The following is a 13,826-nucleotide window of genomic DNA, read 5'->3' as shown; positions in this document are numbered from 1 at the left end:
TTTATGGTTACCCTTTGCAGGCACAAATCGACCAGTATTTGGGACTGGTGAGGACTCATGTTAATTCTGTGGTGGCAAAGTAAGTTTGACATTGGAGCCATATGTACAAAGAATATAGAGTAGATAATCCATTCGTTGATGCTACGGAAGCACAATATCCAAATTAGCCTATTTACTTAGGTTTGCGTTTATCAGAAAGGCAAATGGAGAGTAAACTACAACTGCAGTTGAGGTGAAAATATTCTCAGCTGTGCTTTATATTAGTCCCCATGCTAGCTGATGATTGTAATCAGCCCCCTCTCTACAGGTACTGCTCCTTCCCTTTTAAAAACTGCTGCCATCATACCCAAACTCTCAAAACCCAACCTTGACGACTCTGACTCTGCAATACCTTCACTTCTCCAACCTCCCTTTCCTCGAAGGTCTTTGAATGTGTTGTCACCTCCCAAATTTGTGTACATTGTTCACACAACTTCAGGCTTCTGTCCCTGTCACAGCACTGAAAGGGCCCTTATCAAATTCATAAGTGACATTTTTCTGTGACTGTGAACACGGTGCACTCTCCCAACCTGCCCCCAACACCCTTCTCAACTTCTTCGCAGCTTTTGATAGTCACAACGTCATTCTGCTCCAACACGTACTTTTCAAATGTTTTCTTCTGCTGTAAGCATGTTGTCTGGCATGTGGACAAAGCAAGGATTGTCATAATGTGCCTGCCCTTATAGTTGGTGGTTCCATCTGCCACTGTTGCAGTATTTTCAGGAGACTGGGAGCTTCCCCCAAAACTAAAACATCCTCTCCGAGTAATATGATTAAGTATATGGCATTGGGAGAAACTACATATCCCTGAAATCATAACTATGCATTTAAATTCATATTAGTCAAATAACTTTCAGTGATCTTATTCTATGGGGAGATGTTCAATCAAACAAATACTCTCACTTAGCTCCATCCGTGTGGATGCTGGTCTCTTAGAAAACAGAGCTTTTTTGCAGTGACTTGTCACCCGATTGTTGGCAGTGCATTCTTCATCGTGCACTCTCATTTTTCTTCTGTGCAGCATGTCTGAGTTGCTTTCAGCAAGTCTTCTCAGGCGCTCTGGCAAAGTGATACATGTTGAATGAAAAAAAAAAGTTTGTTTCATTCGCTCCCCCACAGGAGTCAGTGCAGTTAGAGGAGTCAGATGTTAAATGGGCTATAGGAGGGGTAGATTTTCCAATTCCTCACCTGTGATGAGGTAGGCCTTCTGTGAATTCAGCCTTGCAGCAGGCAGGTTACCTTGCCACAGGCGAGGCCTCAGGAAATCTACTCTTATAGTTAGTAATGTACTGATTTCAAAGGATATAGACTCCCTTTCTTTTCTCCCTAACAAGAATCAGAAATCTGCTACTACAGCGTATGAAATCAAATAAATAAATTTTAATATATCATCTTTTACGCTCAATCACATTAAATTGTGGATCTGGCAGTCCTGTTGCCCTAGATGAGCCTCTTTGTAAAAATGTAAGGTTCAAGCCTGAACAGACTTGAAACAAGAAAGCTGGAATGGCAACCAAGTGAGAACTTCATTCTCAACTCAAAGTAGGGTGCACAAAGACATAATAGGAAGAAGAAATGTGCACCCACAACAAGGACAATAGGATGCAGAGGCCATGGTAGTTACAGAGAAAATAGGAAGTGTGTTTCAGTAGCCTAAATGGGGACAACACAACAGCAACAAATTTTTAAAAACGGTCTACTTCAAGAGAAAAGTCATGCTACACAGGTTAAATGCTGAAAATTGCAAGGTTTACCAGAAACATACTGTGACAAGCTACTTGCCTTATTCATTTGCAGTATCCATATTTTTGGTCAGTTCCTAAGGATGTCCCCTGCAGTTCCAGTGAAGGAATAGCGATATAGTTCCAAGTCAAGATGGTGAGCGGCTTGGAGGGGGGACTTGCAGTTTGTTGTCTAAGGAGCTTTGGTGAGTTGCTGCAGTGTATCTTGTGAAAAGTACACACTGCTGCCACTGTATGTTGGTGGTGAATGGAGTGCCATTCAAGTGGGTTGCTTTGTCCTGGCTGGTGTCAAGCTTCTTGAGGTTGTTGGAGCTGCACTCATCCAGGCAAGTGGAGAGTATTCCATCACACTCCTGACTTGTGCCTTGTAGATGGTGGACAGGCTTTGGGGAGTCAGGAGGTGGGTTACTCACTCAAAATTCCCAGCCTCTGAACTACTCTTTTATAGCCACAGTATTGGTATGGCTAGTCCAGTTAAGTTTCTGGTCACTAGGTAACCCCCAAGATGTTTTTGGTGGAGGATTAAGCAATGGTAATGCCATTGAATGTCAAGGGAAGATGGTTAGATTCTCTCTTGTAGATGATCATAGCCTGGCACTTGTGTGGCACAAATGTTACTTGCCCCTGTCAGCCCAAGCCTGAATATTGTCCAGGTTTTGCTGTATTTGGAAGTGGACTGCTTCAGTATCTGAGGAGTCGCAAATGGTGCTGAACATTGTACAATCATCAGCAATCATCCCCACTTCTGACCTTATGAGGGAAGGATGGTCATTGATGAAGCAGTTGAAGATGGTTGGGCCAAGGACACTACCCTGATGAACTCCTGCGGTGATGTCCCGGAACTGAGGTGACTGATCTCCAACAACCACAACCATCTTCCCTTATGCTAGGTATGATTCCAACTATTGGCGAGTTTTCCCCCTGATTTCCATTGACTCCAGTTTTGCTTGGGCTCCTTGATGCCACACTCAGTCAAATGCTGCCTTGATGTCAAGGGCAGTCACTCTTACCTCACCTTGGGAGTTCAGCTCTTTTGTTCATGTTTGAACCAAGACTGTAACGAATTCAGGAGTTGAATGGCCCTATTGGAACCCAAGCTAGGCATCAATGAGCAGAATGTTGCTAAGAAAATGCCGCTTGATAGCACTGTTGATGACTCCTTCCATTACTTTACTGTTGATTGAGAGTAGACTGATGGGGTGTTAATTGGCTGGGTTGGATTTGTCCTGCTTTTTGTGTACAGGACATACCTGGGCAATTTTCCACATAGCTGGACAGATGCCAGTGTTGTAGCTGTACTGGAACAGCTTGGCTAGGGGCGTGGCAAGTTCTGGACACAAATCTTCAGTACTGCTGCTGGAATATTGTCAGGGCCCATAGCCTTTGGAGTATCCAGTACCTTCAGCCATTTCTTGATATCACGTGGAGTGAATCGAATTGGCTGAAGATTAGCATCTGTGATGCTGGGGACCTCCAAAGGAGGCCAAGATGGATCATCCACTCAGCACTTCTGGCTGAAGATTGTAGCAAATGGTTCAGCTGAAGAAGGGTCATATGGACTCGAAACATCAACTCTGTTTTTCTCTCTCCACAGATGCTGTTGGACCTGCTGAGTTTTGCCAGCATTTTCTGTTTGCTTCAGCCTTACCTTTTGCACTGATGTCCTGGGCTCCTCCATCATTGAGGATGGGGATATTTGTGGAGCCTCCTCCTCCAGTGAGTTTTTTAATTGTCCACCACCATTCACAACTGGATGTGGCAGGACTTGCAGAGCTTAGATCTGGCCCGTTGGTTGTGGGATCACTTAGCTCTGTCTATCATTTGTTGCTTATGCTGTTTGGCACGCAAGTAGTCTTGTGTTATAGCTTCACCAGGTTGACACCTAATTTTTAGGTATGTCTGGCGCTGCTCCTGGCATGCCCTCCTGCACTCTTCATTGAACCAGGGTTGATCCCCTGGCTTGATGGTAATGGTAGAGTGGGGGATATGTTGGGCCATGAGGTTACAGATTATATTCGAGTACAAATCTGCTGTTGCTGATGGCCCACAGCGCCTCATGGATGCCCAGTGTTGAGTTGATCTGTTCAAAATCTATCCCATTTAGCATGGTGGATTTGAACCCTGGTCCCCAGAACGTTACCCTGGGTCTCTGGATTACTAATTCAGCAACAGTACCATTACACCATCGCCTCCCCCGAAGAGGGGGCTGAGATGGATCATCGGCACTTCTGCTGAAGATGATTGCAAATGTTTCAGCCTTGTCTACCTTTCCCTCTCGATGGAATATACTTTGATTGTGCCCAAACCAATTCTTTTTTGAAGGTAGCCCATTATTCAGCTACAGTTTTTCCTGCCAATCTTTCGTTCCAGTCTATCTGGCCCAGCTCCGCTCTTGCCCCATTGAAGTCGGATCTCGTCCAGTTAATTTTTCTTACTCTGGATTGTCTATTGTCCTATTCTATCATCATTCTAAAACATACAATACAATGATCACTGTCTTCTAAATGTTCCCCCACTGACACTTGTGCCAGAATCTTCTGCTTGGCGTGCGGGGGTGGGACCCACATGCTGACGCGTAAGATGACATGCAGTAACATCAGGCGTGCATCCCAACATCACCGCGCATCATTCTCATTTTCCACTCAGCGGGCGCGCAGCTAACTCCGGCGCCCACCCGTTGAACTGTCAAAGGCCTGTTAAGGCCATTAATAACTCAATTAAAGTAGTTGTCAGGGCTGCCTGTCCAATCTTAAGGTCGGCTGGCAGGCGAAGAGCTCAGGCAGCCTTTTGATTTTTCATGGCACCTCATCCATGGGCGGCATGAGGTTTCATGAAGGACTTATAACCTAAATAAAAATTTTTATTGAAATTCATAAACATGTCCCAGTTCATGTGACACTGTCACATGAGGGGACATGTCTGAATCATTTTTAAAATTCTTTTATTGCATTTTTCATGATGAAATTAATCTTCCAGAGGCAGCTCCGTGCCTCAGGGAGATCTTTGCGCTCTTTTGTGTGCATGCGCGGAAGAGCGCAGGCCCTGACTCTCCCTCCTTCCCCCGCCCACACAGGTAGCCCTAAGCGCTTCCAGGTGCGCGTCACACTGAGCGGGCCTTAATTGGCCCGCCCACATAAAATGGCGGCGTGCAGCCGATCGCGGGCAACGGTCAGCTGCGCGCCTGCTCCTGCCCAGCCCACTCAACAAGGAGAATATTCTCCTCTTGATCTACTTGGCCCACCTCATTTCCAAGAACCACGTCCAACAGTGCGTCTTTTCTTGTTGGATTGGACACATACTGTTGTAGAAAATTTTCCTGAACACAATCTAGGAACTTTTGCCCTTCTCCGCCCTTTACACTACCACTGCCCGAGTCTATATTCGAGTAGTTAAAGTCCCCCATTATAACTGCTCTATAATGCTTGCATCTCTCTGCAATTTCCCTACAAATTTGGTCTCCTACGTCCTTCTCACTAGTTGGTGGTCTGTAGACTACATTGAACATTGTAATTGCACCCTTTTTGTTCCTTAGCTGTAGCCAAATTGATTCTGTTCTTGGACCCTCTGGGACACCCTCTTTTTCCAGTACTGCAATGCTCTCCTTAACCAATACCACCACTCCTTCTTCTTTCCTTCCTTTCCTATCTTTTCTGAACACCTTGTTCCCAGGAATCTTTAACATTCAGTTCTGCCCTTCCTTGAGCCAGGTCTCTGTTATCACCACAACATCATATTTCTACATGACAATCTGCACCTGTAACTCCCCAATCTTATTTACTATACTCCATGCATTCACATACATGCATAGTAACCCTGATTTAGATTTTGTTACTTTCTCCCTCACCCTGACTTCACCTATTAATTTAGTATTCTCTATACTAGTGCTATCTGTCCCCCTCAGTACTTTGTGCACCCTAGTATTCATCTCTAATATTTTCTCTTAGTTCCCACACCCCTGTCGAGTTAGTTTAAAGCCCCCCCAACAGCACTAGCAAAACACCCCGCTTGCAATGTGTTTGACTTTTAATTGCCCTCTGAAATGGCCTAACAAGTCACTCAGTTCAAGGGGAAATTAGGGATGGACAACAAATGCTGGCCTTGCCAGTGGCACTCTCGTCCCATAAAAGAATAAATAAAAAAATATGAGGTGTTTGGCGTGATATGACTGTTTTGGCAGCATTCGTGGACAAGCCAAGCCCCTTGTATGCAGAATTGAAGAGTTTGAGAGTGGTTCACAAATCTGGTGCAGAGTGGCCAACAACCCTACAGTCATCCGCAAACTGTAAATCATGTATGGCTGTAGTGGTCAGTTTGGTTTTGGCGCAGAGGCAACTGAGGTTAAAGAGTTTTCCATCTAGGTGGTAATTAATACTTACACCAGAGGGTAGTTGATCTTTGATGAGGTGAATAGCTACTGTCAGAAAAATTGTAAATAGTATGAGGCTATCACACAGCCTTGCTTGACACTGATCCAGATTTTGAAACTGATGGTTTCCGATCTGAAACCGATCTGTCCATCACCATTCACAACTGGATGTGGGAAGACTGCAGAGCTTTGATCTGATGCACTAGTTGTGGATCACTTAGCTCTATCTGTCTCATGCTGCTTCCGCTGTATGACATGATTGTAGTCTTCTGTTGTAGCTTTACCAGGTCAATACCTCATTTTTAGGTATGCCACATGTTGCTCTTGGCATACTCTCCTCCATTCTTCATTGAATGAGGGTTGACCCCCTGACCTATCAGTAGTTGTAGAGTGAGGAATATGCCAGGCCATGAGGTTGCGGATTGAGATTGATTACAATTCTGCTGCCTCTGATAACATACAGCGTCTCATGGATCCCCAGTTCTGAACTGCTAGATCAGTTCTGAATCTATCTTCTTGGGAGGGCAAACAAAACAATGGAATACATGATAAATGGTAGGATACTGTAAAGTGTAGAGAAACTGAGGGAATTTGAATTGTATGTCCATAGATCCCTGAAGGTAGCAGAACAGGCATGTTAAGAAAGCATATGGCATAGCTGATGCATAGAATATAAGAGCAGATAAGTAATGCTGGAACAGTATAAGATACTGGTTAGGCCACAGCTGGAGAACTCTCTGCAGTTCTGTTCACCCTAAAGGACAGGCGCGATCACACTCGATAGGTTACTAAGGTCCTTATGAGGACATTACCCGGAATGGAGAATTTTAGCTATGAGGAAAGATTGGATAGGCTGGGGTTGTTTCCTTTAATAAAGAAGCTGGAGGGTAATTTAATTGAGGTGCATAAAATTATGAGGGGCCTAGGTAGATTGGATAGAAATGATTATTTCCATTAGCAGAGAGATCAATAACCAGGGGCACATAAATTTAAAGTAATGATCTTGGATTAGAGGGGAGTTGATAAGAAGTTCTTTCACCCAGGGGTTGGAGGGGGTTTGGAACTCACTGCCTGAAAGGGTGGTGGAAACAGAATTCCTCATTGCATGTAAAATATACTTGAATATGTACTTGAAATGCTGTAACCCATAAGGCTACTGACCGAAAGCAGAAAGTGGGTTTAGACTGTTTTACACTTTTCGACCATTAGACACAATGGACAAATGACCTCCTTTTGTTCCGTAAATTTGTGTGATTTTATGACAATCTCGTATTTCAGATAAAAATTGACGGTTAAGAAAGCGTTGCTGACAACTTTTCAGTATTACAGCATTTTATATATATATATATATATATATATATATTTATTTATTTTGATTCAATGGTGCTCCATAACAATGCAAATTTTAATAATTGCTACGTTTGCTAGTTTTGAACATGGTTCATTTTGTGTGTTTCTGTGCAACAAAACTGGCCCTGTGTGGTGGGGGGGAGGGGGTTGGATGGAGGGGTTGGGGCCCGGAGTGTGCTGGGGGCAGGGGCGGGGGAGATCTCCATTTTGCCACCCGAGGCCCAAGCAGCCTTAGTTGCCAGGCTTCCTACCTGTCGCCAACCAGCTTTCGCTGTCTGAACAATTGCAGCCAAGCAGGAAGGGGCCCTTAAGTGGCTATTTATTATGAAGAGAAAGAAATGGGGCAGGATTTTTGGTTTGTCGCGCGGGTGGGTCCGGGAGCGGCTGGAGGCCAGTTAATAGCCGGCCAACGTGAAAGGCACACTGAGAAGCTCAATGCTGCCGGGGTGGGGGCGGGAGGCAGGGTGAGTGCAAAAGTCTGCGCATACACAGGGGAGTGTGCACTGAAAGCTCCCTGAAGGCAGGGAGCTGCAAAACATTAAAATCAAAAATAAAGAATCTGAAAATGTGCAAAATGTTATAAAGGTTATGTCAGAAATTTTAATTTTTTTTAATAATTAACGTTGGAAACATCATCCCATCCGTGGATGAGGTTTCCTAAAAAATCCAAAGGCTGTCTGGCTGATTTGCCCACCCGCCAACTGTAAGGTTGGACGGGCAGCGAAAAATAGGTTCAAATTAATTGATTAATGGCCTTAATAGGCTTCTTAATTTTTGGCAGGCGCACATCCGACTGTTGTACGCGCCCGCCGACTGAAATACCGCGCGAATGCGAGATGACGTCGGGCGAGCGTCCCAACATCATCGCACTATTTTACGCCCAATCAGTTCGGGCATGTACCCGCCCGCGGGATGTAAAATCCTGCCCATGGAGATGAGCCAGCGAGTTCTGAAGAAAGATTATCAACTGGAAATGCTGACTCCTGTTTCTCTCTCCAAAGAAACTCTTCTGCCTGACTTGCAGATTGTTTCCAGCTCATTCTGGTTATCATTTTAGTATAAACTGGGTATTAGGTTCTGAGTTAATTTTCACGCCCACTAAAACCAAGAGGTGGAATAGCCTTCTATCTTGTGCCACTACACTCATTTTTCTGAAATCACACGATTTTAGCAATTTGATTTGCTTTCAAGTTGTATAGCTCACTTACCTACATCTTTTTTGCGTCTTTTATTCAGGATTCAGGCCAAAATCCCAGGTGCAAAACGAAAGACTGAGTAAGAGCAGCGTGAAGAGAGACTGTTGGCACATGAAAGGGCATCTGAAGCAGAAGCTTTTCTGTATTCTACAAATTAATCAGACTTGTCTTGGAGAGTTGTTATCCCATTTGTCAGCATCATGGTTTTAGAAACATGCAGCACTGAGACAGTCCTTCTCCCATGCTGTTCCCAAATGATTAGAATACCTGCAATCACTTGTGTCGATCACTAAGTATAGTAAGGAAAAGCAAGTAATAATAATTGTACTAGATGTGTTTTTGTGTTGCTTATAAACAATTGCATGATGTTAAGAATCTTAATTCTATTTAACTTTCTAGTGTTTTCTGCTGCTATGGCAGTGCTTATAACTTTTAATGTTATTTGTGGCTAGGGCATTTCTGCTTTAGTGCACTTCTGCAATAGTCTAATTGCTCCAAAGTCACTGAGTCAGTTTGGCTTTATTGAGTAAAACAATAGAACAGTGGATCGATGTTTTGGTGTTTATCCAGCACAAAAGTTCTAAGGATTATGTACTGTAATTGTGGCATTTGGTTTTGTAAACTAAAAGAAATACAAAGCTCATGTTTTTCGAACTATTGTCATACTATTAAAGAAGTATGGAAACAGACTCCTGGCTTTTTTTCCTCCTAGCCAATTTGCTGCAATTTCTTTTTGATGAAAGCTAGTTGCTAAAGGGCAGGTTTTAATTCGTGGTGGGAATCAATGACAATCCTGGCCAGGAGTCTGAGTTGGATGCCCAGTAGATTTCAGCCACAGGGTCTCATTTGAATGCACTCGGGCAGCCACTCACTCATTTCCAGCAGAAAGCAGCAGCTGGCCAGATGTTTCGGACTAAGATCAGGCTGCATCTGAAGAAAGTTGCATCCATCTAGGTAAGTGGAAGCCTTTCTGCACCTCCTGGTCCCATGAAGGAAAGGCTTTTGAAACTTATCTGTGAGGGCCTTTTTGGCTTCTCTACTGCCGCGCCTGGCAGTGCGACTGCTGCAGGCACCCAAAGCAAAAACCCTTTGAAATCGGGGCCCCACATGGTACCCCATTTATCCTTCTTTGGTGTCCAGCAGGAGCCTTATCTCATGCCAAAATCAGCGGTGTTAAAGTCGCAGATCAGTGGAAAATGAGGCCACTCTAACTGCTGCCCTGCTCCTGTGCAGTTGATCAGGAGTGTTAAACTTTCCTTGTAGGAATTATGCTTTCTAAGTAACTGCAGTAATGTTTTGCTGAAAAAGCTTGTAGGCACCATACAGAGTATGATACAGGTTTGATTTCTCCTCCATCCCGATTAGTTTGAGATCCCTTTCTTGGGAGGGAGGAATCATCGAAGGAGGATTCCATACATGGTTGATCTTGTGTGCATCCTAGGAGGTAATGTTTAGTTTCCATGATGGGCAGAAAAAGGTCAGAGGTTCTACGTTTAAAATTTCAAGAACCTAAAACCCTTCTTGAATGTGTCCACTTCCAGTTTTAACAGGATAAGGGGCTATGCTCAAGAGGTAGAGCAGTTATTTAAAGATGCTAATGAGGCTGCGTGCCTAAAATTTTAGACTTATGCATTTAACGCCTCCAACTCAAGTTTACCAGTGCTCAAGAAACCCAAAAGCTGAAGGGTGGGAGAATAGCTGAATCCAATTGGTAAGTGTTTTTGTAGAACTATTTGAGGGCCACAAGGAGCAGGGTTGTTTCGCCCTGTTTTTCTACCTCCCAGTCTCTCCAAGGCTGTGGCCTTGCAGCACAGGCCTTCCAGCCTCTCAATCTGGGCTAGCTGCCTGCCTGGAAACAGAGATAGAGAGTTCAAATGCAATCTTATTAAATTCTGTCTATAAGTATCCATTTCTGCAGGAGAAATTGGGATCCCAGTCCCCAAAAGCATAGTGGTATGTCCCTGTAATTACGTGAGAAGTTTCTGCACATTTTTCTGTTATTCAGCCAGACCTGGTGGTAACTATAGATGTCAGGAATAAGAGGACTAGAATAATTCTTACAGCCCATATGAACAATGGGAAACTGGATTTGTGGTCAACAGCACTTGCCGATGACTTCCAGGAAAACTGGCTACAAAGATCTAGTGCTCTCTCTCTCGGGTGGATTTCCCCATGCCCAGTGATAGTCTAAGTCTGCTGCTAAGTCGAGGGGGATCTCCAGGCATCCAGCAGCAGTGATGTCAGAAAGCAGAATATGTGGCCGATCATGTTGAATTTTTCTCACAGACAGTAAACCAGGAAGTAAAAAGCATTGATAATCCTTGATTTTTAATTTAAATTTTTAGACAGCAAAATAGGCCTGGTTCATAACGATAATTTTATGTTCATTTTTAAAGTTTCTTTTTACTCATCAACATCAGGATAGTTAGTTCTGAAAAATGGACACCTTGTTATATTAACTATCCCGTTTCTGCATTAAACAGTTCCAGATCAAGTGCAGCTCTGGTCGATGCAGAATATAGCTTAACAATATGGTCGATCCCAACCTCAGAAGAGCAAACTTTAATTAACCCAGTGTGATATTTTTTCCATTTCCCAAACTGACCATCCTATGAGTAAAATCACCAGTTGCTGCTGAATTAGGGGCAGTTTTGAGCTGTGGGCCAAATCCCATTAGAGACTGGACTGAGGCTGCCTAAACTCTATTCAAATAGGAAGGATCCTTGCAGCAATCAGACATATCGTGAGTCTGGGCTTGATTTGAACCTAACTACAAGAGATGAAAATCCAGTGTCTAAATAGCTGCACCATCCAGGTTTAAAACATTCATTAATTTGAGCTTTCACTCCAAAGCTTTTCCAGTCCAGTAAGCACTGACTAGATCTATGTTTATTGGACTAAATTGTTTTAGTCCTCGTGTGGCCTAATTTTTTTTCACTAGGTGTTGCATCTTATACGTGCTTTCCCTCGAAGTTAGACTTTACAAGGTATATGTTTTATATACGTAAAAAAACACTGCACAGCTTTTCAGTGCTCCGTTAGATTTTTTTTGTTACATTGCTATGGTCACCATTTTATCACCATGTACTTATAAATTACAACAAGTTTAATGTATATTTCTCCATAAGGAGTAAAAACCTCACATGGTCTCATAACTGAATGTGGTCTCTCTCAAAATGTCACACCAGAACAATTCCATCTGCTCCTTTTGACTCCGCAAGTAAGCGACCCCGTGGCTCTCCAGTTTTTTTTGCTAAAAGCAGCTTATATCCTCTAAGGCCATCTGTTATCTTCTATATACCAGGAGTCTGCTGCACCTGTAGAAACAGACTGCAGCAGCCATTAGTACCTTCAGGAGAGAAGGGGAGAAAAAAATACTTGTAGCCTCCAAAATGATAACTGCACAGTGGATCCTTTCTTATCATTTAATGTTTCCAATTACTCTGTAGGGTACAAACATGAAAGTATGTTGACTATATATAGAAAATAATTAATGAACCTCACCTGGTGATTTGAGAAGAATTTAGAAGAGCCTCATTAAATATAACAATCTGGAAATTTAGTTTAAATTTGCATTGAACTGATGCAACTGTAAACAACTGGTTAGACTGCCAGTTGTGTGAAATCTAAAGTTGAATGTGTGGGATGACATTGATCTCCATAAGTTAGAAGACGTTATTTAAATATATTTAATTTTAAATTCTGAATATGATTGCGATAGTCAGTTAGAAAAATGTGACATGAATAACACACTCCGGATTTGACAAGAATTTAAAAAATGTTGCCACGCATATTCGGCACTATATAAGGAAATATATTGTCAGATGATAGCTATAAATGTCAAACAAAATGCTGATTACTGAGGGCTGATCTGGGAAGCACTTGCTGTGGCACATAGTGTCATTGTGACTGGAGAATGGAGACTGGAAAACTGACTGCATTCCTATTTTACCTTTGTTTTCTCCAAGTCTGCTCCTTTTTGTTCCTTTGATTCTTTCCACCTTTTGCTGCTCAGACATTTTATTCTCACTGAATGTTGGCACTATCTCGAAAGGCTTTCTTCGGAGAGAGAAGAAAAACAAAATAGAATAAGTCGGTAAAACTGGATTATATTTCAAATCAAATTTAAAAAATGAAAATTAATTACCATCCTTTAATGAGATATTCATTTTATCCAATGTGCAATTGATCAAATTTCTGCAAACACAGAAGAATAAAATAGATTCCTGAAGCATGCAGGCTTGTGATGGTGTCCTGGGGGTAAATTTTACAGGGGGACACATTCCTCCCCTAGTGAGAATGGGAGACCCCCCCCCCCCCCCCCCCCCCCCCAAAGGAGATATTCCCCTTCTTGCACACCTTTAGCCTGTGCTGAGATACCTGCCAGACCAGCCACTTTCCTTCTGCCTTCATGTATTATAGCAGAAGAGGCAGAATGAGGTCCCTAAATGGCTGGCATTAACTGGCCACCTACGGGCCTCAATAGATCCAAGGGTGATTTTTAATTATTTTCTTCTCACTGAATGTTGGCACTGCCTCCTTTCCCCACCACGTTCACAACCCCCCACCCCTATCGCAGGCTTTCACTGAAGAGAAAAATAATAAATTTAACTACCAACATAAAAGACAAACAGAAAGCAGAAGGTGGAAACAATGTGTAAATAAATGCAACAATTTAAATTAACACCAATCACATGTTTTCACATAATAGACAGATTTTTAATCAGTAAGGGAATCAAGGGTTATGGGGAAGAGACAGGAAAGTGGAGTTGAGGATTATCAAATCAGCCATGATCTCATTGAATGGCGGAGCAGACTCGATGGGCCAAATCTTAGGGTCTTGTAGTCTTATTGGGGGAGAGACTGCCTGATTCCTTACCAGCCCTTTACCAGCATTTTGGAAAGAGATCATTCAATAGAACTTAAACAAACACATTTATCAATGAGAAGGACACGGTACAACCCTATAGTTTGGACATTATATTACAGCCCCCTGCTGGCATATTTGAAGGTGGGGAAGCAGGTAAAATAAAGCGGGTGGCCAGCCCACCGCCTTCCCATGCACTCTTGACCTGTCCTCCATTTTAGGAAGGGCTGGTAAGGAATCAGGCAGTCTCTCCGCCCATAAGAATA

The 13,826-nt window shown here is 43.1% G+C and overlaps 1 protein-coding gene across 7 annotated transcripts in view; it reads left to right on the top strand.

Moving 5' to 3' along the window:
• The window catches only part of rtn1a (reticulon 1a), a 215,735-nt gene extending 206,353 nt beyond the window's left edge, over positions 1 to 9,382 (top strand). For all 7 annotated transcript variants that reach the window (XM_041215028.1, XM_041215029.1, XM_041215026.1 and 4 more), the window contains 2 exons: positions 21 to 79; positions 8,734 to 9,382. In XM_041215028.1, the coding sequence (XP_041070962.1) occupies positions 21 to 79; positions 8,734 to 8,776 (102 nt within the window). In that variant the 3' untranslated portion in view covers positions 8,777 to 9,382. The remainder of the gene's footprint in view (positions 1 to 20; positions 80 to 8,733) is intronic.
• Positions 9,383 to 13,826: the final 4,444 nt, after the last annotated feature.

Source organism: Carcharodon carcharias, chromosome 20 (assembly GCF_017639515.1).
Source record: "Carcharodon carcharias isolate sCarCar2 chromosome 20, sCarCar2.pri, whole genome shotgun sequence".
In the NCBI taxonomy this organism is placed as follows: Eukaryota; Metazoa; Chordata; class Chondrichthyes; order Lamniformes; family Lamnidae; genus Carcharodon; species Carcharodon carcharias.
The sequence above is the reverse complement of the archived record's forward strand: the minus strand, read 5'-3'. Positions and strand labels throughout refer to the sequence as shown.